This window comes from Bubalus kerabau, chromosome X (genome assembly GCF_029407905.1).
Source record: "Bubalus kerabau isolate K-KA32 ecotype Philippines breed swamp buffalo chromosome X, PCC_UOA_SB_1v2, whole genome shotgun sequence".
Classification (NCBI taxonomy): Eukaryota; Metazoa; Chordata; class Mammalia; order Artiodactyla; family Bovidae; genus Bubalus; species Bubalus kerabau.
This window is the reverse complement of record NC_073647.1, coordinates 90,983,317-91,008,726: the sequence shown is the minus strand read 5'-3', so window position 1 is coordinate 91,008,726 and position 25,410 is coordinate 90,983,317. Positions and strand designations below refer to the sequence as shown.

Sequence of the window (25,410 nt, the reverse complement as noted above, 5' to 3'; positions counted from 1 at the left end):
ATTTATTTATGTGTAGTTCTCTGGGGTGTATTATTTTCTATAGCTTTCTTAGTGGTTGCTCTGGATATTACACTATCCATACACGACTTATTACAGTCTGGTGATATCACATCTCAATTGTGATGTGGAAATCTTACTTCCATTTAGGTTCTTGTAGCCTCCTAATTTTAAAATATTATTGTTTTGAGTATCAGATGGAGTTTTAATTTTTTGTTTCAATCATCATGTCTGATATGCATTGAATTGTGCTTCCTCAAAAGATATGTTAAAATAATACCACTTAGCTCCTCAGAATGTGACCCTATTCAGAAATAGGGTCATTGCAGATGAGGCCATACCAGAGTAGGCTGGACCCTTAATCCAATCTGACTGGTGTCCTTATAAAAATAGAAGAGACAAAGAAACAGAGACACACACAAGGAAAGATCCACATAATGATGACAGCAGGGATTGAAGCACTTAACAGCTACAAGTATTGCCAAGTATTGCCAAAGATTGTCAACAAATCACCAATAACTAGGGAGAGGAAAGGCAGGATTCTCTCCCTTAGGTTTCAGAAGGAGCATGTCCCTGTCAACACCTTGATTTTGGAGCATGTCCCTGCCTTCAGAACTGTTAGATCGCCAGTCCAGTTTTGATGCATGATACAGGATGCTTGGGGCTGGTGCACTGGGATGACCCAGAGGGATGGTATGGGGAGAGAGGTGGGAGGGGGGTTCAGGATGGGGAACACGTGTACACCCGTGGTGGATTCATGTTGATGTATGGCAAAACCAATACAATATTGTAAAGTAATTAGCCTCCAATTAAAATAAGTAAATTTATATTAAAAAAAAAGAACTGTTAGATATTACATTTTTGTTTTCATAAGCCATACAATTTGTGGTACTTTGTTACTGTGCCTTAGGAAACTGATACAGATTTTGGTAGTGGGAAGTGAGGTGCTGCAGTGAAAATTACCTAAATATGTAGAAATGGCTTTGAAATTGGGTAATAGATAGAGGTTGGAGGAATTTTGAGGTGCTTGATTTAAAAAAAAACAACCTAGATTGCATTGAATAGACAGTTGGTAGTAATATGAACATTAAATGTACTTCTTGTAAGGAATCAGAAGGAAATAATGAACAAGTTATTGAACACTGAAGGAAAGGTGATTGTTGTTATAAAGTGTCAAAAAGCTTGTCTGAATCATGTTCTGACTTTGGACAGAAAGTAAACTTGCAAGTAGTGAACTTGGAGATTTAGTTGAGATTTCCAAGCAAAGTACAAAAGAAAGGTCCTGGTTTCTCTTTTCTGTTTATGATTAATGCATAGAGAAATAAACTGTGGAATGAACTTCTAAGTGGAAAGGAATTAGACAAGTAATAGAAATAAAAGGTATCAAAATTGCAAAAGAAGAAAAACTGACACCATTTGCAGATGACATGATACTACATACAGAAAACCCCAAAGACTCCATCAGAAAACTACTAGAACTAATAAATGAATTTAGAAAAGTTGAAAGATGCAATTAACACAGAAAAATCTGTTGCTTTTCTATATACCAATAATGAACTATCAGAAAGAGAAAGCAAGAAAACAATTCCATTTATAATTGTGTTAAGGAGAGACCTACACTTTCAAAACTATAAAATACTGATGAAGGAAACTGAAGTTGATACAAAGATATGGAAAGGTATCCCTTGAATCAGAAGAATTAATATTGTTAAAATGTCCATACTGCCCAGGGCAACAAACAGATTTAATGCAATTCTATCAAAATATCCATGACATTTTTCACAGAACTAGAACAAATAATCCTGAAGTTCATATAGAACCACAAAAAACCCCAATTGCCAAAGTAATCTTGAGAAAAAAGAACTAGGTTAGAAGTATTATGTTCCCAGAAGTCAGATCATACTACAAAGCTACAGTAATCAAACCACATAGTGCTGGCACAAAACAAACACATAGATTAATGGAACAGACTTGACAGCCCAGAAATAAACCCACACACTATGATCAATTAGTCTATGACAAAGGATGCAAGAATATACAATGGAGAAAAGACAGTCTCTTTGGTACATGGTAGTGGGAAAATTGGACAGTTACATGTAAAAAAAATTAGAATATTTCCTCACACCATATACAAAAATAAACTAAAAATAAATACCTAAATGTAAAACCTGAAACTAAGAGCCTCTTGATGAAAGTGAAAGAGGAGAGTGAAAAAATTGGCTTAAAGCTCAACATTCAGAAAACTAACATCATGGCATCCACTCCCATCACTTCATGGCAAATAGATGGGGAAACAGTGGCTGACTTTATTTTTTTGGACTCCAAAATCACTGCAGATGGTGATTGCAGCCATGAAATTAAAAGATGCTTGCTCCTTGGAAGGAAAGTTATGGCCAACCTAAACAGCATATTAAAAAGCAGAGACATTACTTTGTCAACAAAGGTCCATCTAGTCAAGGCTATGGTTTTTCCATCAGTCATGTATGGATGTGAGAGTTGGACTATAAAGAAAGCTGAGCACCGAAGACTTGATGCTTTTGAACTGTGGTGTTGGAGAAGACTCTTGAGAGTCCCTTGGACTGCAAGGAGATCTAGCCAGTCCATCCTAAAGGAGATCAGTCCTGGGTATTCATTGGAGGGACTGATGTTGAAGTCAAAACTCCAATACTTTGGCCACCTGATGCGAAGAGCTGACTCATTTGCAAAGACCCTGATGCCGGGAAAGATTGAGGGCAGGAGGAGAAGAGGACGACAGAGGATGAGATGGTTGGATGGTATCACCAACTCAATGGACATGAGTTTGGGAGTTGGTGATGGACAGGGAGGCCTGGCATGCTGCAGTTCATGGGGTTGCAAAGAGTCGGACACAACTGAGCAACTGAACTGAACTGAACTGAAAACCTGAAATCATAAAACTCTTAGAAGAAAACATAGGTGGATCACTCTTTGACATAAATCATTACAATAATTTTTTGATCTGTCTCCTAAAGCAAGAGAAATAAAAGCAAAAATAACAAATGGGACCTAATTACACTTAAAAGCTTTTGCACAGAAAAGAAAACTATTGACAAAACAAAAAGACAATCTACTGAGTGGGAAAAAACATTTGTAAATTATATGACCTATAGGGGTTAATATATTAATACAACACATATAAACAGTTCATACAACTCAATATCAAAAAAATCAAACAACCAAATGAAAAAATGGGCAAAAACTAGGAATAAAACTATCATATGACCCTGAAAGCCCACTACTGGGTATATACCCTGGAGAAAATCATAATTCAAAAAGACATATGTATCCCAATGTCCATTGTACCACTATTTGCAATCACCAGGACATGGAAGCAACCTAGATGTCCATCGACAGATGAATGGATAAAAATGTATACATATACAATGTACACATATACAATGGAATATTTACTCAGCTGTAGCAAGGAATGAATTTAAGTAAGTTAAAATGAGGGGGATGAACCTAGAGCGTATTATACAGAGTGAAGTAAATCAGAGAAAAACAAACACTGTATGTTAATGTATATATATGGAATCTAGAAAAAATGGTACTGATGAACATATTTGCAGGGGGGAAAGGAGATGCAGACATAGAGGACAGTCTTGCAGACACAGCAGCAGAAGGAAAGAGTGGGACAAGTCAGGAGAGTAGCATTGACATATGTACATACTACCATATGTAAAATAGCTAATGGAAAGCTGCTATATAATACAGGCAGCCCTGTCCTGTGCTCTGTGATCACCTAGAGGGGTGGGATTAAGGGAGAGTGGGAGGGAGGCATATACTTATGGCTGATTCACATTGTCATATGGCAGAAACCAACAGAACACTGTTAAGCAATTATCCTCCAATTAAAAAAAAAACTAAAAATATATTAGAGTGCTAACTCTAAGGTTAAAAAATGGGTAGAAGACCTGAATAGACATTTTTACAAAGAAGATATACAGATGGTCAACAGCCATACGAAAAGATGCTCAACTTTGTTAACCATCAGAGAAATACAGATCCAAACCATAATGGGCTACCACCTCACAACTGTCAGAATGGCTATCATCATAAAGTCCACAAGCAAGAAATGTTTTCAAGAATATGGAGAGAAGAGAACCCTTGTACACTGTTGGTGGGATTATGAATTGGTGTGGCCATTGTGGAAAACAGTATGGAAGTTCCTCAAAATAGAAAAATAGAATGACCATTTGATTTACCAATTCCATTCCTGGGTATATATATATATATATTTTTTTTTTTAAAGTGCTAATTTGGAAATATACATGCACCTCAATGTTCATGGCAGTGTTGTTTACAATAGCCAGTGGGCACTTATATGTGGGGTCTAAAAAAAGATCAAACCCAAAGACAAAGTGAGGTATGTCTTCATTTTATGTGTATGTTCATGAAAGGGTGGTTAATTCAAAGTTGGTATAATTCTGACTAAAGATGGAAAGAATTTCTATTTAATGGCTAAAATAATATAAAAATGTTACAGTAGCATAACAGATTATTTCACATACTTGCCCATTTTGAAACTAATTATGGTCCTTCTGATAATTTTTAAATTTGAACTATTTCAAAAGCTGCACATCGTCAAACTCTCAATATTTTGTATTGTACTATCTCAAATTTTCATAATTAAAATTACTATAAAATGTCATCAAATTGGAAAACATGAAGCATTGCTCTCTGATCTCATCTCTCTACTCCTTTCCAGCCATACTAGCTGTCTTCTAGCTCCTAAAGTACTGCACATTTCTCTCTGCCAAAGGATCTTTGTATGTGGTGTTTCTGGGAAGTTCCCTACTCTCATTTCCATATTCCTCTTCACCTAGGTCAATCCTACTTATCCTTGGTGTGCAAGTCCAAGTATCAGGTCAGGTTTCTTTATTAGTGGTTCTCATAAAACTATGTTCCTTTCCTTCAGAGCTCTTATATCAGTTTGAAATCATATGTTCATAATTAAAGTGATTTTTAAAAACTAGTGTAAGTTTTATGAGGAGAAAGTCAAAGTCCAATTTTGCTCACCATCAGTATTCTCAGTACCTAGCCTAGTTCCTAGGGCATAGTAGGTGCTCAAAATAATGTTTAATTGATTAATGAACAAGTATCCATAGTTGCTTCAGTAATCTCTAATTTTGCCACAGCAGCTCAATATAATAATAGCTGATATGTATGGAGTATCCTATATATGTACCAGCCACTACTTTAAATTCCTTTTTAAAATTAATTTATTTATTTTAATTGGAGGCTAATTAATTTACAATATGGTGGTGGTTTTTGCCATATGTTTACATGATTCAGCCACCAGTGTACATGTGTCCCCCATCCTAAACCCCTCTCCCACCTCCCTCCCCACCCCATCCCTCTGGGTTGTCCCAATGCACTGGCTTTGAGTGCCCTGTTTCATGCATCAAACTTGTATCGGTCATCTATTTTACATATGATAATATACATGTTTCAATGCTATATCATTCCATGCTTGCCTTCTCCCACAGAGTCCAAAAATCTGTTCTTTATATCTGTGTCTTTTTTGCTGTCTCGCATATAGGGTCGTCATTACCATCTTTCTAAATTCCATATATATGTGTTAATATACTGTATTGATGTTTTTCTTTCTGACTTACTTCACTCTGTATAATAGGCTCCAGTTTCATCCACCTCATTAGAAGTGATTCAAATGTGCTGTTTTTAATAGCTATCTCATTTCCCAAATTCTGTGAGATTGGCACCATAATTATTCCCATTTTACTGATAGAGAAATTGAGGTAAGCCTTACTGTTAACAAGAAGGGAATACTGAATTCAATTCCAGGCATTCTACTTCACACTCCATGCTCTTAAATGCTAAGCCATCTAACCAAACCTCTTCATTTTCCAGATGGAAAATGGAGGCCAAGAAGGGAAGTGACTTGTCTAAGTTCTTACACTGAATTTAGTGGCAAAACCAGGAATAGAACCAAGGTATCTTGATTAGTAATTTATAACATTTAACTACTTCATTCTGCTACTGATAATAAATTAACTCTGACAGAACTATTACACATATGCAATTATAAAACATATTATTATGTTTAATATAATGACTCTTTCAATTTCATCTTTAAAGATGGCATCTTTCTCCAAATAAAGATCAAAAGTTTTTTGAGCTAGTTTACTAATTTTCTTAGTTTTTAGCCTAATAAAAAGACAAATACTTGAGGGTAAGACGCTGGAGTGATTTCTAAGAATCCAAAATAAGAACTTTTAAGAAAACACCTATACCTACCTGTTAAACAATAGCAAGTGTTAAGTATTACCTGACTGCCCACTTGGTTCCAAGACTTCACAAGTGTGATCTTTAATTCACAATAAGTCTATGGGAACAATAATCTTGTTATGCTGCTGCTGCTGCTGCTAAATCGCTTCAGTCTTGTCCAACTCTGTACGACCCCAGAGACGGCAGCCCAACAGGCTCCACCATCCCTGAGATTCTCCAGGCAAGAACACTGGAGTGGGTTGCCATTTCCTTCTCCAATGCATGAAAGTGAAAAGTGAAAGTGAAGTCGCTCAGTCGTGTCTGACTCCTAGCGACCCCATGGACTGCAGCCTACCAGGCTCCTCCGTCCATGGGATTTGCCAGGCAAGAGTACTGGAGTGGGGTGCCATTGCCTTCTCCGAATCTTGTTATACTAGTTTGTTTTTTGTTTAAGCAGAGACTCTGGGATACAGAGCTATCAAAGTAACTTATCACAAATTTCGCAATTATTAAATGAATCTAGGCTCATTCTCAACTGATTCCAAAATAGGGGGTAGAGTGGAAGATTAGATATTGATTACTGGGAGTGGCATTTTGTGACATTATTCCTCCATAACAATGAATGGAAGGTTCCCCACACCCCCCGCTCAGGTACTTATGCGCAGCAAATCACTATAGGTAGATCTCATTTTATTCAGCTTACTTGGAAGATACTGCATTTTTTACAAATTGAAGAGTTGGGGCAACCCTGCATAGAGTAAGTCTAGTGGCACAATTTTCCCAACAGCATTTGTTCACTCCATGTCTCTGTGTCACATTTTGGTAATTCTTGCAATATTTCAACCCTTTTCATTATTATTTTTGTTATGGTGATCTGTGATCATTATTGTTACTCTTACGACTCACTGAAGGCTCAGGTGATGGTTAGCACTTTTTTTTTTAGCAATAAAGTATTTTAAAATTAAGATATGTACTTTTTTTGGTAGACATAATGCTATTGGACACTTTAAATAGACTGCAGTATAGTTAAACATAACTTATATGCACTGAGAAGCCAAAACATTCATGTGACTTGCTTTAGTGTGATATTTGCTTTATTGTAGTGGTCTGGAACTAAGCCTGCAATATCTCTGAAGTATATACCTGTAGTAACTTTATGTGACATTATTAAACTGACCAGTGGGTGTTTTTCTTATTAAATTATACCTCTGCTGTATGTGTGAGCTCCTAGAAGGCAAGGCATGTGCTTTATGCAGTTGACACAGGACTTGAGGAACTGACCCTCTGCCCCGTTGAAAATCCACATGTAACTTTACAGTGGGCACTCTGTATCTTCAGTTCTGCATTTGTGGACTCAACCAATCTCAGACCCTATAGTACTGTAGTATCTCCTACTGGAAAAAGTCTGGATATAAGGGGACTTGCACAGTTCAAATTTATGTTGTTCAAGGGTCAAGTGTATTTAAACTTTTCTTTTTTTACTATCTAGCACAATATGTGGCATAGCTGAATATTTATTGAATAATTTTCAGTATTAATACTTATAATCATATTTTTGAAGTGGTATAGGCAATACAGTTTATGCTAGAAATAAATGTCTTGAGTTAGAGACATGGGCTTGGATGGGACAAGCACAGAGTGTGTTGTCAGCTTGGGTGAAAAATCTTTAAAGACTATTCATTGTATGATCTTGAGGAAGTTTACTATACCTCTCCATGTTCCAATTTTCTTAAATGTAAAATGGAGAAAATGCCTCTTTTGCAGAGTTGTTGTGAGAAATAGTAATTCATTAAAGTGCTTTGCACATAATAGACAATAAATAATAGCTATTATCTTGCGTCAGTGCAGAGGAGGAGATAGACTAAAACTCCATTATACTGTGGGGAAGATATTTTGGAGAATTCATGCCCCTAATATGGGAGTTCCTAACCTGTGAATCCTCTGAAATTCTATGAAAACTTTTGAGTATGTTCATTTTCAGGGGGCAAAGGCCCATTGATTTCATTAGATTCTTAAAGTGGTATGTGGCCTGAAATATTTATTAACTACAGCTCCAATTATTTTAAATAGACTACTGTATAAAAGGAGTGTGATAATCACTCTCCCCCAAATTAAGTCCATTAAAAGCTCAACTACAAGATGTATCAAATGTCTTTAGACAAAGGACTTGCCATCTTCCCCATGAGCTCTGGTACTGTCTCAACTTTGATCAGGAGTTGGGAAGAAAAGGATGTGAAATCACTGGGAAAAGAATAGAACCACTTATTCACTACAACCATGCCGTTAGTTTAGTTCAAGAGGAATCTTTCTCTAGGGCCATAGTCACCAGAATACACCTCTGAATCCTGCACAGAGTGAAGAATATACATTTGTGATATCCATCACATAGGAAACTCATAGGAATTGGGAAAAGCAAAGACTCAGAATATTAGAGGGGCCCAATTGTGGGGGCTTTACTTACTCTGTCCCTCATTCTCTATCCTCCCCCACTTGCTTGGTATGGAATCTCAAAATCTCTTTTTGTTCTTTAAAGCAATGGCTTGGGACCTTGGTTTCAGTCTTTCATAGTTCTGATGAAGAGAAAAAAGACAATATAGTGCATTTAAATAAAGGATTGCCTGATTGTCTTTTGGTGTTAAAATGATCTTCTGTGAATTGATAATGACTAGTTTTATTTTAAATGTCTTTACTTACCAAAATAAAAAGTTGGTAACTATAAAGACTCCCCCTCCATCTCTTTTTCCTTATTTAAAAATTTCCCAAATCTGAAATCTAAGTCTGGAAACCATTGAATTAAGACAATGTTGCAATAGTCCAGGTGAAATACCATGAAAGCTTGAATTAATGCAGTGTCACTGAGCAGGGGGATAGAAAGGCAGGAGAATTGAGGGTGGCCAATTGGATATGAGGATAGAAGAGAAAAGAATTGCTAGTGAACCTTGCTCTCTGGCTTGGGTCACTAACTAGATGAATGGCAGCACCATTCACTGAGCAAGAACATACTCAGGGGATATACGGATAATGAAATGATCTTGAATACATAAGTCTGAAGAACTTGTAGAATGTCCAAGTGGATATAACCAGCCTACAACTGGAAATATAGGATGGGAATGCAGGAGAGATTTGAGGGAATCTAAGTGATAGTTCAAGTGGTAGAAGTGGATGAGATCCTTAAGTGAGAATAGAGGGTCACTTTCTCATACACATTTTTTTTCACAATTTCCTTGAGTATATTTAAAACCAATGAAGTGGCTGTTGGCTGTATGTGCCACAATGACCTTGTGGTTATCCAGAGCTCTAGGCTCTCATAGGTGGCTCACATGGACTGGGCACTTGGAAGCAAAGTCGTTTTCTAGACATAGCCTATATTAATATACTGAGCACCATGGGACAAGAACTTAAGAAAGTCTCAGTTTAAAAGAATTACGAAAAATCTGATATCTTTTGGGTACCAGGCAAATTAACATGTATTACTTTCCAATAAACAGCTTTGATACTTTGAGATGACTGTATCTCTGTAAAATCCATCTGGATCAGAAAATAAGGACATCATTTGTTCCTTTGAAGACTAGACACATTAGAAAATGATTCCCCAACTCAAGGGGTAGAAAAACCCCTCTGCACAAAACTTACCCAGTGCTCCTCAAATTTTAACAAGAACACAAATCACCTAGGAATCTTGTTAAAATTGAGATTCTGATTCAGTAGAATTGTTGTAGAGCCTGGAATTCATCATTCCTGGCGAGTTCTCAGATGATGGTGATACTCCTATTCCTATTCAAAGTGTTACTCAAAGCATGGTTAGAACCTTCGATGGCAATTTGACATTGATCAGTAGACTTGTCGGGCTTCCCTGATAGCTCAGTTGATAAATAATCTGCCTGCAATGTAGGAGATCACTGTTTGATTCCTGGGTTGGGAAGATCCACTGGAGAAGGGATAGGCTGCCCATTCCAGTATTCTTAGGCTTCCCTTGTGGCTCAGCTAGTAAAGAATCCATCTACAATGCAGGAGACCTAGGTTCGATCCCTGGGTTGGGAAGATCCCCTGGAGAAGGGAAAGGCTACACACTCCAGTATTCTGGCCTAGAGAATTCCATGGACTGTGTGTATAGTCCATGGGGTCACAAAGAGTTGGACACGACTAAGCAACTTTCACACACAGTGGACTTGTCTCAAATATGGTACCAATTTTTTGCAATTCTTTCCTTTTCTCCTACATTATGTTTGTTTTGAAATGTAATTTTACATATTGAATTGAATATATTAGAGCTTTTATTTTGCATATCATTTTAAATTTTACTTTTAAAAATTCACTCTTATTGTGTTTTATAATAGGATTAGTTTTTAATGGATTGGAGGAAAACATTGGTCCTTCATCACAGACAGTTTGAGAAACATTGATCTAGACAATGAAGAACTTTTTATTTGGGACATAGAATTTAATTAGAAATGGTTGGTTTCTGTTACATATGATTCTAAAGCAGTATTTTAAACTTTTCTTTTTTATTTATTCCATAAACAATAACAAAACTCAGCTAAGTAACATTATGACAGTTTCACCATACACTCAATCACAAATATTTAAAACCTTTGCAACAAGAACAACAAAACCAGAGGTGTTACAAGAATAATTTACAAGAAAATCTATAAAACAGCAAGAAGCTCACAAATGTTCATTTTCTTTTGCACAATATCACTACACTCGTTCACAACATGTTTTGTGTTACAAAATTCCCAACAAAAGTGTATTTTTTCTTTGTATTGTGGTTTCTAAAACCAGAAACTTTGAAGTAAATATCCTTTTATTAGCACCTAGTGGTGCAGAAAAAGGAAAATTCTCACATACAGACACTTCACAGCACTTTTCTAAGAAAAATATACACTTACAAAATATGTTACAAATTGGCACACTTAAAAATATACAAGATTTTGTAGGCGTCTTAAGAGTGATCCCTAAGCTTTATTCTTCGATTGACTCTACAGATTATTTATAAAGTTTAACTCTAAAAGAAAAAGGCAAATAATTTCCTAACATTTTAAAGTTGCAGTGTCATATGTCAAACAGAAACTTAGGTTACATTCATAAAAAGGGCCTTTAACACTTTTAAATTTTCTTAAATGCTTAAGGGGCTTGGGAGAGGAGAAAAAATGGGGATAATCATTTTATTTAGCACCATAAATCAGTAACTTACTAAAGAGGTGCATTCAGTTTTATGGAAATTAAATTAAGGACTAGTACATTCAAAACTCTGTAGGCAGCAAACTCTAATCAGTGCTACAGGAATCCCAGTAGAGCATCTCAAGCTTTCTCTCATTCTTACTGGGAGTCAAAAACAAAAAGCCTCTTATAGTTTTCATTCTAAGCCTTTTCTTTTGTGCTGTAAAACTAGGCATCTCTCAAAGAGGCAAAATGATTTAAATATCTCCTTTCTTCTTTGTGAAGGGGGTGTCTTTCTCAGACTCAGAAATCACCGAGCTTGTTAGATGGACAGACATCCTTTCCATATCATGTTGATGAGTGCTTCTTTAGTATCTTTAATATCTATTTACTCAGATACCAATTTTAAAAGCCTCATTCACACCGTAAACTTTGAACTAAACCTCTTTCTTTTACATTATCCTTCTCCAATGCTTTATCTCTTAGTTATTATTCTGAAATCAAGAGTACATCTCAAGTATCATGTAGCTGCATAGGGAGCTCTGCTTCACGACTGTAGCTACTGTTTAGTATTCTGAGAAAAAAAATGTACCTTAAAGGGTAGCCTGAGTACTGCCATCAAAATAAGCCCGTGCTGGCTGAGGACCTTCAAGCTGATACTGTTTCCCAAGTTACACAGCCCACCTAAAGTTTTTTCTATCTTATTTTGTTCCTTGAGAAACCTTTACAAAATTCCTGGGCTACACTTTGTTGACAAGATTCCTATTTGTTACTAAAAATACTTGATTTTGGTACTAAGTCTTCCAAACACAATGATGGGCTTAGTGAATTTTATTATTAGAAAGTCAATCTCATGTTAGTTTTATTTCATAAAAAGGACATATTCCTGTAGTGATGGGTAGTCACTTAAAAATCTCTAAATGAAAACAAAAACTCCTTAAATTGGACAATTTCTCAATAATACAGGAGAAAACCAATACTTCTAGTTCTAGCACCAGTTAGGACTAGCTAATGCTTCATTCTCTTCAGCACAGAAACTTAGCTCTCTTTCATTCTTGGAACTGTTCTGAGAGCATCTGTGAATTGAAGATGTGGCAGATCTGCATCAGACTGGTTCAGCTTGGTAAGACCAAGCTTGGTTAAGAGGTTCTTGGATATGGGTTTTCTCCTTTAGGCAATAACTGCTAATTAAAACTCACTAAAATGGAAATTTACTAGAACTGCAGAATCTCACATAACAGGACAAAGGATGCTAGCCAGAGTTGTTTACAGCTTGTGAGCATCCTTTATACCTCTCTCTTTTTTATGCACACTTGCCCCCTCCCTATCCTGCCTGCACACATGCAGATGCTTCTTAAGAAGCAAGGAAAAAGGTCAGAGAAGGTGAAAGTTGTCACGAAAGTCCATCTAGCACCAAGGACTTCAGGAAGATGGCTAAAGAAGTAATGGTCAAGGTAGTGCCGGAGTTTTGAAAACATTGAGGAAAAGGTAAGGCCTTAACACATAACTACACAAAGTAACAAGTCAGAAGAGAGAGCTGTGAGGAAGCTGGTATATGAGACACTGGAGAGGCCATGGGTTCAAGTCAGTTATCAAAGACCAAACATAACACTGAGAGTCTCAAAGAACATTGGTCAAGGCCACTATTTCAGCACCCTGCTCCTCATAGTCCAACAACTAACCAGGGCAGAAAGGGATCAGATCTTTCCTTATAGATCTTCAAGGAAAAGGAGTTTCCAACTTTCCTTAGTCATGTAATATAATTCTGCGTGTGTGTGCATGTGTATCTGCATTTAAAACTAGATTTGAAAGTAGCCAAGGCAATGAAAAGTAATTAAGTGTATGAAAGTTTCCCTTTGAACTTCCATAAGAAAGTAGCCTGGCTAAAGTTCTTATAGTCTGACACCTTGGGGAGGTGGAATATAAGGTTATAAAAGAAGAACATTTTTAAGATCAAGAACTGAAATTAAGTAAGGAGAAAAATGGAGAATATCACTCCCAGGAAAGAAAAGATTAAAGGGGATTCTGTTGGGGGAGGAATTATAAGAAGAAGCTTCTTAGAAGAGAGAAGGGAGTGGCAATCAGGAAATTCAGACCAAGGAAAATTCCATATAGCTAATTTCGGATATCTATGATAGGGTAAAAACACTACCTTTCTGTTACTGGTCCTCACTCCACTAAGGCAGCTGGTTAAATAAGGAATCTCCAAAAGTCAGGCCTATTATGTTGTTAGAGGGAGCAAAGGATTGCGAGAGCAGAGACAAGACCAACAAAGCTTCCCAAACTGAAGACCTCAGAACATGATATACTGAGAGGGAAATAGAATGCAATTTAGAGAACAATTATCTTCTGCCTAATCCCATTTTTCATTTCTCAGACTCGGTTCCTTTTCATGTTTCAGTACAAAACAATTGGTTATAAGCCACTAATTTAACCTTAAAGGCATAGAATTAACTGTAGGCCAAGAAAAAAGGTACTTTAAAATGGCAGTTCTCTTCGGAGAAAGGGATAAACTATGTCCTAGATTAGGCTCCTAATGGGCTCCATAGGAGCGACTGAAAGAGTATCCATTCCAAAGGATTCATGATAGCAAGTTCTGACAAGGAAATTATTTCCAACAGTTTTAGGCTGTCCTTCTACCCCACCTCACCCCATTTGCCAAAGCTGAACTGATACTGAGGAAAAGTGGGACAACTGCTCCCATATTTATTTTTATAAAACATACTGTACTCATGGAACATTTTCTTTATTCCTTCTTTCATTGCCACCATTAGATTACATAGAGAGCACTCCATTCCTGTAAGCTGGTGACTTTGAGATTTGGAGTCTTGGGGATCAGAATACAGGCAGAGTTGGTGATTCCGAACTAAATTCAGCTGGAAAATAGAAAAATAAAAACAAAACAAAGACCAGTTCCGAGGAACCAGCCATAGCATTTAGCAAAAACAGCTAGCTATCAGAGTGGAGAAATAGAAGAAAATGTTCCCATTTGATTATTTTTCCTTTTGAATGGCTGCTGAAGAGCAGGAGACATGTCACATCTGGTACTTTTCCATTAAGTAATTTTCCAGGACTCACCACACACTAGTGTCAAAACCTAGGAATAGGCCTGAAGCAGCCTCACGAAATGCTCTTCACCCACTCATTCCCCACAGACATACACAATCACACCATCAAGAAGAAAAGTTGGTTCATTTTACTACCTAGTTGTAAGTAGTAGAGCTGGCTGGTAAAAGGAATCATGGACAAGTGTGTATACTTATATATGTGACAGGCTTCCTTCCATTTCTCTCTGACTACTTTCAAATGTTGCTTCTCTGTTTGTGAATATATTTAGGTGGCAATGACTAGGTAGGTTCATATTTTGCTTAAAATTTTCCTTTTGAAATATATTCCCTTTTTTAAAATCCCCTTTTCCCCCACCCACCTATTCTCCACCCTCCCACCCACAGCCTATATATCCACAAGTTAATAGGTTAGTAACAATATTAGTAAGAATAGTAAGAGTAACAACAACAACAACCAACAACATTAATAATATTAATCCCCTATATCTGTATAGCACTTTACGATCTACAAAGCGCTTTCATATCCATTATCTCATCTGTGCCATAATGCATCAGTCATCAGACACACAGGCCTTCAACTGTGCAAGGAAAAGAGATCAAATGTTAGAAGTCAAGTGGTGAATAAAAGGGAAGAAAAAGCTAGTTGTGAGGGATGTTGGGGCTGTGAATTTTTTTAAAAAGGGAAAGGGCTAAATAAAAAATGTGATTTCAAAAATGTATATAAAAGATTGAGATTTAAGTTTAGTGTGTGGCATCAGATACTCTAGTTATCCTCAAACTAAGTATATATGGCCCCAATTAGTTGTTACAAATTATTCAGTTTATCAAATATATGTATGTGATTCATAGGCATCAAACTGAGATACCTTAACATTTTCTTTAAATGACATTGGCATTGCAAGATTAAACACTTAACACTAAAGCCATGATATGAGTGCATTTCTGACAAAACTGGAATAAAACATTTATGAAACTACTTAAAAGCAATCTATGTATTTCATTTATCGTAGTCTTGATTTTATAGCTATTTTATAATTTATCCCAGACTATTATAAAATATATAAAACTGAGATATAAAGTATCAGCAATATAACTTTGCACTTTAAATAATTTTCAGATACAGATTTTCCTTTTAGAAAACAAACTTTAAAGCAGCTGCTTTGTTTCCTTGTAAAAGTTTCTGTAAATGCATATACTTGGGTCCCTGATGGACTTAGCTGTTGTGACTTTCAGACTTTTCCAACACTTTAACCCTTAGACAATGGAACAAACAAACCTTTATTGTGCCTTATTTAATGGTTCATGTTTCCACACAGGACAGTAGAATTTTAATTTTAAAAATAAGGTATGTATTCTTATATTTTAAATTAATTAATGAGCTTTAAACTGTGGGGGTGAATATGTAAGATGAGGTAAGGAAATTTGGCACATTTCAAACAGTATCCTTTAAGTTTTGGTAAATTGTGTAACACAACATATTTTTCCACTGTGATCTACAGGTGCTATCCACATAAGTGGGGGTGGTTAATAGCAATAATCACTGGAATGTTTCTAGTAAATTAACAGGGACAAGTTCCCCAAATACTCACAACCAAATGTTGATATAGAAGTAAAAATATATACAATACAGTCACCTGTTTGTAGTTTGGCACAATGTTTTCCTTTATTTCCCCTTGGATAAATAGTGCATAAACTACTTGTGCAACTGTATGACTTCTAAAGTCTTTTACATAGAACATCAGATTAAAGTTTGCTTCTAAAGACTTATTCCCACACTTTAAAATTCTTTTCTTTAAGCACTTACATGTCAACATACATACCACAAGGCATATTTTGAAAGAAATAAAACACAAACATCAAATATCTTTCTGGAAAATGAGAGTCTCTTCTTCAAACACAGGTAAAACCCAAAATGTTGTTTCTGCATTTAGGAGATTGTAGTCGGAATCCCTGCAGAAAAACCAAACAATTTATGCCATCTTAGTTAGATTTAGTGTATGTCCCACAAAGGGATCATACAATCTAAATTTGTTTACATCATACTAGATGCCGTATGATGCAGAAAAAGATACCAATAGCAGGGGGCACTAGAAAGCACTCCTAATTGCCTTATGATGAGATTTTTGTTTTCCAAATTATGCTCTTTTTGTTTAAATCATCTTGGTTTTTTGGTCTATATAACTTTTAAATTCTGTTGGTCAAAATTTTTCTTACTGCAAAGCCCTTCCCTTCCCCAAATCATCCAAAAGCATATTTTAGTTGTATTTTCTCAGTAAGTAAAAATTAATGCTGACTAGCAGAAAAAGTAGCCTTGTCAAAATTTATCCCTAGTCAAGCCACAACAAAATTGCCCAATCTTTTTGGTGGCTTAGAGGTATAGAGATTTTCATGCACGTTTTTCTTTTTGTTTTAATTTGAAAAAGAAAGGAATGGGACAGTTTCTTTCATGCAAACTTTTGCTTTCAAGAGGGAAAAAATGAGGGACTGTGGGCTTAGCAGAGTAGGAAAGCTAAGGTGCATCATCTCAGCCATTTTGGTGCAGTATTACCTCAGTTTTTCAAAAGAAGCTGTCCCAGCCTCATCCTTGTGGACCTGTTCTCGCTCCATACGCTTTCCCTTACACTTCTCTTCTCTCAGGGCCTTGGAGCTGGTTTTGTGACGATATAACTTTTTGTGTGTCGGTACATTATTGCCTAAAGTGCTCAGGTTATTAAGCTTTTTATCAAAGAAGGCAGAGCGAGAGTCCTCATTATAACCAGACATGCTTGCACGACCAGGATCACCTATTGCTGCTTTCCCATTGCTTTTACTCACACCCTTGATAGACCTGTGATTCTTAGTGGCTCCTGGAGAGCCACTGTTGACCTTTTTCTTAGATTCCTGTGGTGTCCCAGCCAATATTTTGAGGGTTTTTAATTTTAGACTATTGGACTCAGGGGAGTAGAATATATTAGGGTCCCCATGGTGCTCCATGGGTTCCCAAAGGGGTTCTATGGAGGCCATCATGAACCTCTGCACATCTGCCATACCAGAGGCAATGTTGGACAAGATATATGAAGGCTCCTGAAATTCCCGTTGGTCATCATCCAAAAGGTTGTTGGTGCTGGTGCCCATGTTCATGTCATTCCAGCCTGGGCTGCTCTCCTTCCCCAAAGACCAGTCTCCAGAAAGCCCCTTCTGACTTGGCATCTTCATAGAGGCCACAGGGCCATGTTGGATACATTCAGCCAATGTCTTCCCTGTGGAGGATATGCTGTTGATTTGGCCTCCTCCACGACTGATGCCAATTTGCATTTTCTCTCCATTGATTGCAGCCATGAATTTCCCTTTCTTTGCTGACTTAGGGACCTGGCGGGAGGTTTTGCCAGGTGGTTTTTCCATCCCTTTGTTGTTGCTTTTGGGGGATTTTTTCCTGTTGTTTTTCTGAGAAGAGCTTTGGTTCATAGCCCCACTCTTGCTGGATGAACTTTTCTTTCTTGATTTTGACACCTTGTTGCTGGTACTTATTTGACTAGATGGATCATTAAATGTTGATAAGCAAGGGGCTTTCTGGAGCAGGCTGACAGAATCCTCATCATTGAACATATGGAACTGAAACTGATGGTTATGTAAAGTAAATCCATCATCCACTTGAACCTGCTGTGAAAGGGTACTGCAGTCCCACTTGATTTTCTCCATATTGCCCAGTGTTCCTGGGACACCCTCTTGAAATCCTTTTAGTGTTCCTAGTGTCTTGATATTCTCACATCTGGTAATTTGAGGGGAAAGACTGGGAGTATCAGGTGGAGATATCTCTGAGAGGGAAGAGTGGCGGAATTTGTCAGGAGTGAAGTTGGAGATATCCAGGAGGTCAGTGGACTCCTTTAGTGGTGCTATCTCATCAATGCTCTGCTGTATCACCAGCTTGGGGCTGCAGTGGGCCAAGAAGTCATCAGCAATATCATCATCACCATCCTTTTCACAAGATTTCAAGCTTAAGGAGCAATAATTGCTTGAGTTGACAGAGAGAGGGGCAATGGAATCAAAGCTAAAGAGCCGCACATTGTCCATATTGACTGGACCCTGCTGGAAAGGAAAGCAGACCTCTCCATTATTAAAGTGACATAATTGGTAAGAGTCATCAGATGAGAGCGGGGTGTCTTGCACAGAGGTATATATGACCTTGTTGCAACTACTGCCACCACTATTGAGACAGATTGAATTGTATGTTGTAGCTGTGAGGCTATTTTCCATGGAGACTACTTGGGAGACTCCAAATTCACTGGACTGGGTTGGAGCTATCTCCCTTGAGACTTCAGCCATGAATTCCTGGGAGCCAGAAGTAGGTTTGTTGTGCCACACATCTCCATAGCTGCTTGATTCCATTTTGAAGTTTTGGGATGACTGAAGCAGCTCAGACTCAGAAGGTGAGGAAAGCACACAGTCCTGGGAGGGTTGGAGAGGTACAAATGATTTTTCTGTTTGAGGGAGCCTATCTTCATTTTGCTCTGGAGAATGATGATTGAAGTATGAGATACCAGTATTATTTGACAAGTCTGAAGCATCTAACAATGTCTGTAGATACCCTCCAGGAATAACAGGTATATTGTTGGCAACATGAGCAGATGATAGAGGCATTTCAGAAGAGCAGCTGGTTGGTAGGAACGTAGAATTCTTAGCAACCTTTGTCTCATGAAATTCAGATAGATGAGAACTGTTTGAGGTCCCAACAATAGGTTCATTCTTTGAATTAGCCTTGGAGGATTGGTTTTCCAAAAGAGGGCTCATTTGAACAACTGGCTTGCTTTCTTGCCCAGCTTTGATTTTTTTGGATTTTAACCTGGCTTCACTTTTAAATTTGATTTTGTTAAGCACTTTCCTCTCTGGTGCCTTAAACTGACCATCTTGGGCTTTGACTTTCTCTGAGTCAGGACCTGTGATGTCATTTAAATGTGATCCATTTGCACAGCTGGGGGCAGCCAGAGGTGCTGACTTCAGTGTGCCTTTCAGGCCTCCATCTTCTTTACGATTATTAGCTTGCCTCTCATCATTGCAGAATGAAACCTGCTTACCACTTGCTGACGTTTCTATGGATGGAATTCTTTGAATCCTGTGCCTGTTGCCAAGTTTAGATTTTCGTTTGCGAGCAGGTGGCAGAAATGACATCTCAAAGCTACCTGGTTCAAAGCTTTGCTTTTGGCATAAGGATGTTTTGCTGGAGTCTGCATTGCTGTTTCTCTGCTTTTTCTTCTTCTGCCAGAAGCCCTTCAAGGGAGCCAGCTTGGCATATTTGTTGAGCTGATTTTCACTCAAATTAACTGTTGTTTCACTGGCATCCACTCTACCCAACTTCACCAGCATGTTTTTCTCACCTTTAAAACGGTTGATGATAATATATTTGATAATAACAGGGGGCTCCTTACGGGTTACTTTTCTTCTCTTTTTGGGACACCATTCATCATCATCTTCTTCTATAGAACCACCTGGCAGCCATTCCTTCCTCTCATTTACTTTTTCACCCTCTAATGAGTCAACATCATACAGATAATCTTCACTATACCTGACTTTTCTCTTGGCTCGTAGCCCATAGTTCTGCTGGGAGGAGGAGCTGCCAGAATTAGTGTCCCGAGCCATATAGCGGCTACAGTCCTTGATCTCCCCCATGGTATCAAATGAGACCTCAATGAAGGAACTACCATCACTGAAATTCCCTGATGCCTCCAAGGAATTGGCAAGATGGCCTTGCTTTAGATTCTTAAATTGCCCTACTTCAGTTCCACTGCATGGTTTATTTAAGGCAGATTTTTCATCATTATCCTTCCCATCTTTTTTCTCTGCACCTTTTTCTTCCTGGCCTTCTTCTTTGCCTTTCTTCTTGTCCAGGTTTTTATCTTCCTCCCCCCAGATAATGCTCACATCAGGGGCCTTGAATTGGGAAAAATCGCTACTTTGCTTCAGGGCCCCAGTCTTAGACTCCCGCTTGGGGCAGGTAGTAAAGACACTGGGAAAAAAGTTGAACTGGGCATCTTCCTGCATCAAAAGGGTGGTCTTGTCTCGAACATTGTCCTGGAAGGACTCATATCGAATTTTCAGGGAGCAGACATCACTTCCCAGTGTTGACTCATCATCATCAAACATGTAGTTATCCACATCTTCTTCAGAGAACAGGTTGACAGATAGCTCATTCTTGGAACAGAGGTCAAGTAGTTCGATTTTACTCTCACTGATGAAAGTCTCAAAGTAACCCCAATCCTGATTGGAATTTGCCAGCAAAGCCTCTTCTGTATTGCACTTATCTAACAGTAATGCCTCATAATAACTTTTCTGACCTGGGTCCTCCAAGTCAATGTCAGGTTTCTCAGCTTCTCGTCTATCTCCTGCCCTTGATTTGTGCAAGGGGAAGCCTAGGAGCTGATCTGAGAGAAGCTGTTCTCCATATTTCATGTTTTCTCCAGCATTAATACACTGAATCCCTATATCAGAGACTGCACAGGTTTCATAATCCCTGTTTAGATCACTGACTTTTAGACTGATCCCTGGCTCAGGATCTACTGAATCCTTGGATTCCATGAAGCAGCCCAAGCAAGTCCGGCTTGGCTGCATGAGGCAGTCCCCATTCAGAGCTGACATGCCTGCAGGCTCCATTATGGCAAATGGAGCTTTCTCACACTCATTGGGCAATGACCATGTGTTCAGGCCCTTTGCAACACCAGATGTAAGGGAGATGGCATTCACAGAAGCACTATTAGCAGCATGCTCAGGTGCTTCAATCAGGCCCAAAGGAGAGGGAGGGCTCTGCATACAGGGCTTCTTAGAGGGCAGAGGCAGGAGACCTCTGGGGTACATCAGGTTCTCTTTTTGAGCCACTGGTATAGACTGGATTGGTGCAGCAGCTTCTAGAGCTGCAAATGACTTCATTGCCACATCCTGGTCCTCTGAATCTAGAGAAAAGGGGGAAAATGACAGAAATAAAGTTAAAGATCTTAGACCAGACTCATTAACTCTTCCCCTTGATCAGTTTCTGGTACTTGATCTTAATGTATAAAAGGTAAGCTTCAGCTTCTCTAACTTTAGAACTAGAAACTACAAAGTTAAAGAATGACCCTGATTTTGTACTGAACATTTATGAGAGTGAAAAGTAATTATTTCTTTACATTCAGCTTTTTCTTCAGACACACACAACACTCTCCTCAGAAATGAGGGGAAAATGGATTGCTTGATCAATTGGAAAGTCAAAGCTTTCAGGGTGGGAAAATGCTCAGATGGTATATATTCACGATTTTTAAATTCTCTAAGGCATATTCCTATCCTTCAGACTTACCTCTGTTTTGGAAGCTTCTACGGAATCTAGACATTTCAAACTTCACATCAAAGCAGATTTCTAATTCACTACGAATGTAGGGGAACCTAAGTATTCATTTGATAGAGATGATTTCAGAGAGCAAAGGGGTTGGATTAGATACCTCCTTGAGACCCTTCTAGTCTAGTTACAGATTTGGTGGGATAAAGTTTAGGATTAACACCTATCTCAGATGTATCCTAGACTTAACTTGCCCCTGCTCTGTGGATACTGAAAATCTATAGCAATAACAAAGTACTACTGGGAGAGCTAATGCATACTATAATTAAATTCCCTTACCATTTTCCTTGACCCCATTAATCATAGTGTTTTCTCCGTTGGTTGAGGCAACAATAGCCTTATCTTGTTGGTTATCCATGAATGGGACCTCTTATTGTTTCATTCCAAGTCCAAATGCTGTCCAACCTGCACATTTCAAATACATAACAATATCAGTCACTAAATTTTTTCTCTGTTTTAAGGTTATTTCAGCTAGAGAGGTCTTAAAAGCTTTACTGGAATTTACCTGTTTCCAGACTGGCTTCATAGCCACTATTGTTTTGTTTCATAGCTTATACATACCATATAAGTCAGTTTGGAAATTCACACTTCATTCATACATTCTAGATCCTTCTATCCCCTCTTGGCTACCATACTATTAAAACAGAAGTCTGAGGAAGCAGGCAAACTTACATCTTCTTTCAGATAGTAACACATTTAACCACTTCCAACCCCTAGCCAAAACAAGGCTACAAAAATGTTTCCACAGATGACTGATCTATACTTATATCCCCTTTCAAGTAATGAAATAAAGAACAGCTGCTTCAGGCAAATATTACTAGCAAAAATTAATGTATCATGAAATATATACAGGAGCAATGCACTTAATTATCAAGAATTATCTAATCTTGTCAGATACAACAAGAATACTGGAACAAGTATACTCCAACAAGAATCATGGAACATATAAGTGCCACTGTAACTTTACTCTGGGATGCTGTTTTCCTGAGAACATAAATTTCTCCTCAGAAAAAATCTGACCAAGCACCCAGGATTCATTGCTCTGAATTAAATGCAAAAAAAAAGTGTTGAGAATAGAGATAATATGCTTTGGCAAAAGAAGAGGTGGAGACTGGTATGGGAGTTTGATAAGTTGGGAAGGGGAGAGGAAGGGAGCACTAGGTGCTAGGCTGGATACAGTTACAGAAGTTCTCTCATTTTGTACTTATAATCACCTTGTAATTTTGGCTCTACTAGGTTCTTATTTGTTTTCTTTTTCTGGGCCATGCCACGCAGCTTCTGGGATCTCAGTTTCCCCACTAGGGATTGAATCTGGACCATGGCAGTGAAAGCACTGAATCCTAAGCTCTAGACCACCAGGGAGCTCCCTTATTCCCTTAATTTTTTTCAAAAGGGCAAACTGAGTATCATAGATACTGGCTTAGATACTAATAAAGATACTATCATAGATATTAACAATGATTATCAATTATTTGGGCCTTTTTCCCCCTACAGAATCAGAAGGCTAAACCCCGAGCAGAAAATCCTTTAGTCCGTTCCTATGACTTTTTAAATCTCAGCTCTAAATGACACAACTTAAGGGCATGTATTTTCACACATTTTAATTTATACCTTGGCTGTTTATAAAAAAAGATTTGGGAGAAGGATTATAATTTTTTATGCCTGCAATACAAACATCTCTGCACTTGTTTAACTCTTCCCTGTCGATCAGCATTTTAGGATAACAAATTTTATGGGGTGATTAAAATCTATTTTGAGCTGAAATTGATTAGCACGTTTGGAATAATGTACAAGCTGCTTTGCTGATCATGGTAAATCATGCAGTGTAATGGCACTGATATAACATTAGCATGGAGACAGGTATTTTGAAGCAAGAAAATGCTCAGTTAAAGTGGAAAAGCAACCTCTCCTACTTGATCTTCCCTCAGTTGGGTCTGAAGAAGGCTCACAGATCTTGTCCTAGTAGATTGCTATGCTCTTCCCCAAAGGCCTTTAGGGCTCAGGTCTCAGAGTCTAGATGACCCATGCCTATGATTGTGTTGGGAGCTGTCCTTGGCCTTTCCCAACTGGGAAAAAATAAGGCAAGAAAGTAATTCATGTTTCTGCCTATGGATCTGGGACAACATAGCCTTTCGGATGAGTAGTGCTAATCTCTGGGATACTAGTTTAAATTAATTCAACAAATTTACCATGTACTACCTGTGGTCATGGTGGTGTACCAAAAACTGCAGTGGAAAAGCTAGTTTACTGAGACCAGATCCTTGCTCTCAAGGTGCTCAGAATTTATGGGAGAAAGCAAGTCATAGACAAATACTAATAAATATATTTTATTCACTGAAATAGAGGGAAAAAGTTTCTATAGGAGTTCAAAATAGAGAGAAATTATTCCACTTCTAGAAAGGAGGTAAATCAGTGAAGGATTCACTAATAGCAGCATTTGATTTGGACCTTGAAGGATGCTGTTCCAGGGAGTAGGAATGGGGAATAATAGAGGAGAGAAAGGCATTCTAGGCTTCAGGAACTTCATGAGTTGCCATGAGTCTCTCCCTACTCCAGTCAGCCTAAACAACTGCAACAGAATCATAGGCCTGACACTTTCCTTGCATATAACACCCTTTTCCTTATTTTTTCCATTGTTCTTTTTTAAAAATTAATTTATTTTAAATGAAACAAAGATGAATATTTTTATAATAAAAGGTACAATTCACCAAGAAGATAGACATCATAAATCATTAACAGCAAAGCAACCTTAACAACAAAGAAACAAAGATACAAAAGCAAAAATCAGAAGAAATATAAGTGAAAAGAAAAAATATATAATCATAGTGAGACATATTAACATTGCTCAGAGACTATTTTACCAAGTGCAGAAAAAACAAGAATAGAAGCATCTTGAATGACGTCATTAATAATCTAAATATACTAGATTTACATTTAATTAATTTATATTAATCATATACTACACAAATATATTCAAAATTTTGTATTTCATAAGTTGTTATTAGATGTCCATAGGACGTTAGAAAAACTGGTAAAAAGATAAACATGACTAAATTTCAAAAAATATAATTCTTTTTTATGTGTGATTCAGTTTTATATATAAGCACATATATTATTTTTGAAATTATTTTCTGTTATAGGTTATTATAAGACATTGACTATGGTTCCCTGTGCTATATAGTAAACCTCTGTTGCTTGTTGCATATCTATTTTTAAAAAATTAGAAATATAGCATTCTATTTATACTAAGTCAAATAAGTGGAATCAAAATGTCATTTTTTTAGACAAAAATTCATAAGTTTACATATATATTCATAAGTTATACATATATATATGTATACAAAAGCCTTTCTACTATGATTGATAAAGGCTTGAGAAAGAACATCAAAGAAAAAAAGAAGAGATGGAGAAATTGGAAAACATAAACTAAATGAAATGGGAGCACTGACTATGAGATAGAAAAATGAAACAAACTAGATAAAGGTAAAAGATCCTCATATAGTCCAGTTGTTTTTAAACATGGCTGCTCCATAGAAACATATCTGGAGCTCTGGTAAAAAAAAAAAAAATACCTGGGCATTTGTATTTTTCAAAAAATTC

General features: G+C 37.4%; 1 protein-coding gene across 1 annotated transcript; it reads right to left on the bottom strand.

The window, feature by feature from the left end:
- Positions 1 to 16,327: 16,327 nt before the first annotated feature.
- NEXMIF (neurite extension and migration factor) lies at positions 16,328 to 22,217 on the bottom strand. The gene is made up of 3 exons (XM_055564811.1): positions 22,090 to 22,217; positions 17,020 to 21,391; positions 16,328 to 16,421 (listed from the first exon to the last, which is right to left on the bottom strand). The coding sequence occupies exons 1-3, from the start codon at positions 22,166 to 22,168 to the stop codon at positions 16,328 to 16,330; spliced, it is 4,545 nt and encodes a 1,514-aa protein (XP_055420786.1). The 5' UTR covers positions 22,169 to 22,217.
- Positions 22,218 to 25,410: the final 3,193 nt, after the last annotated feature.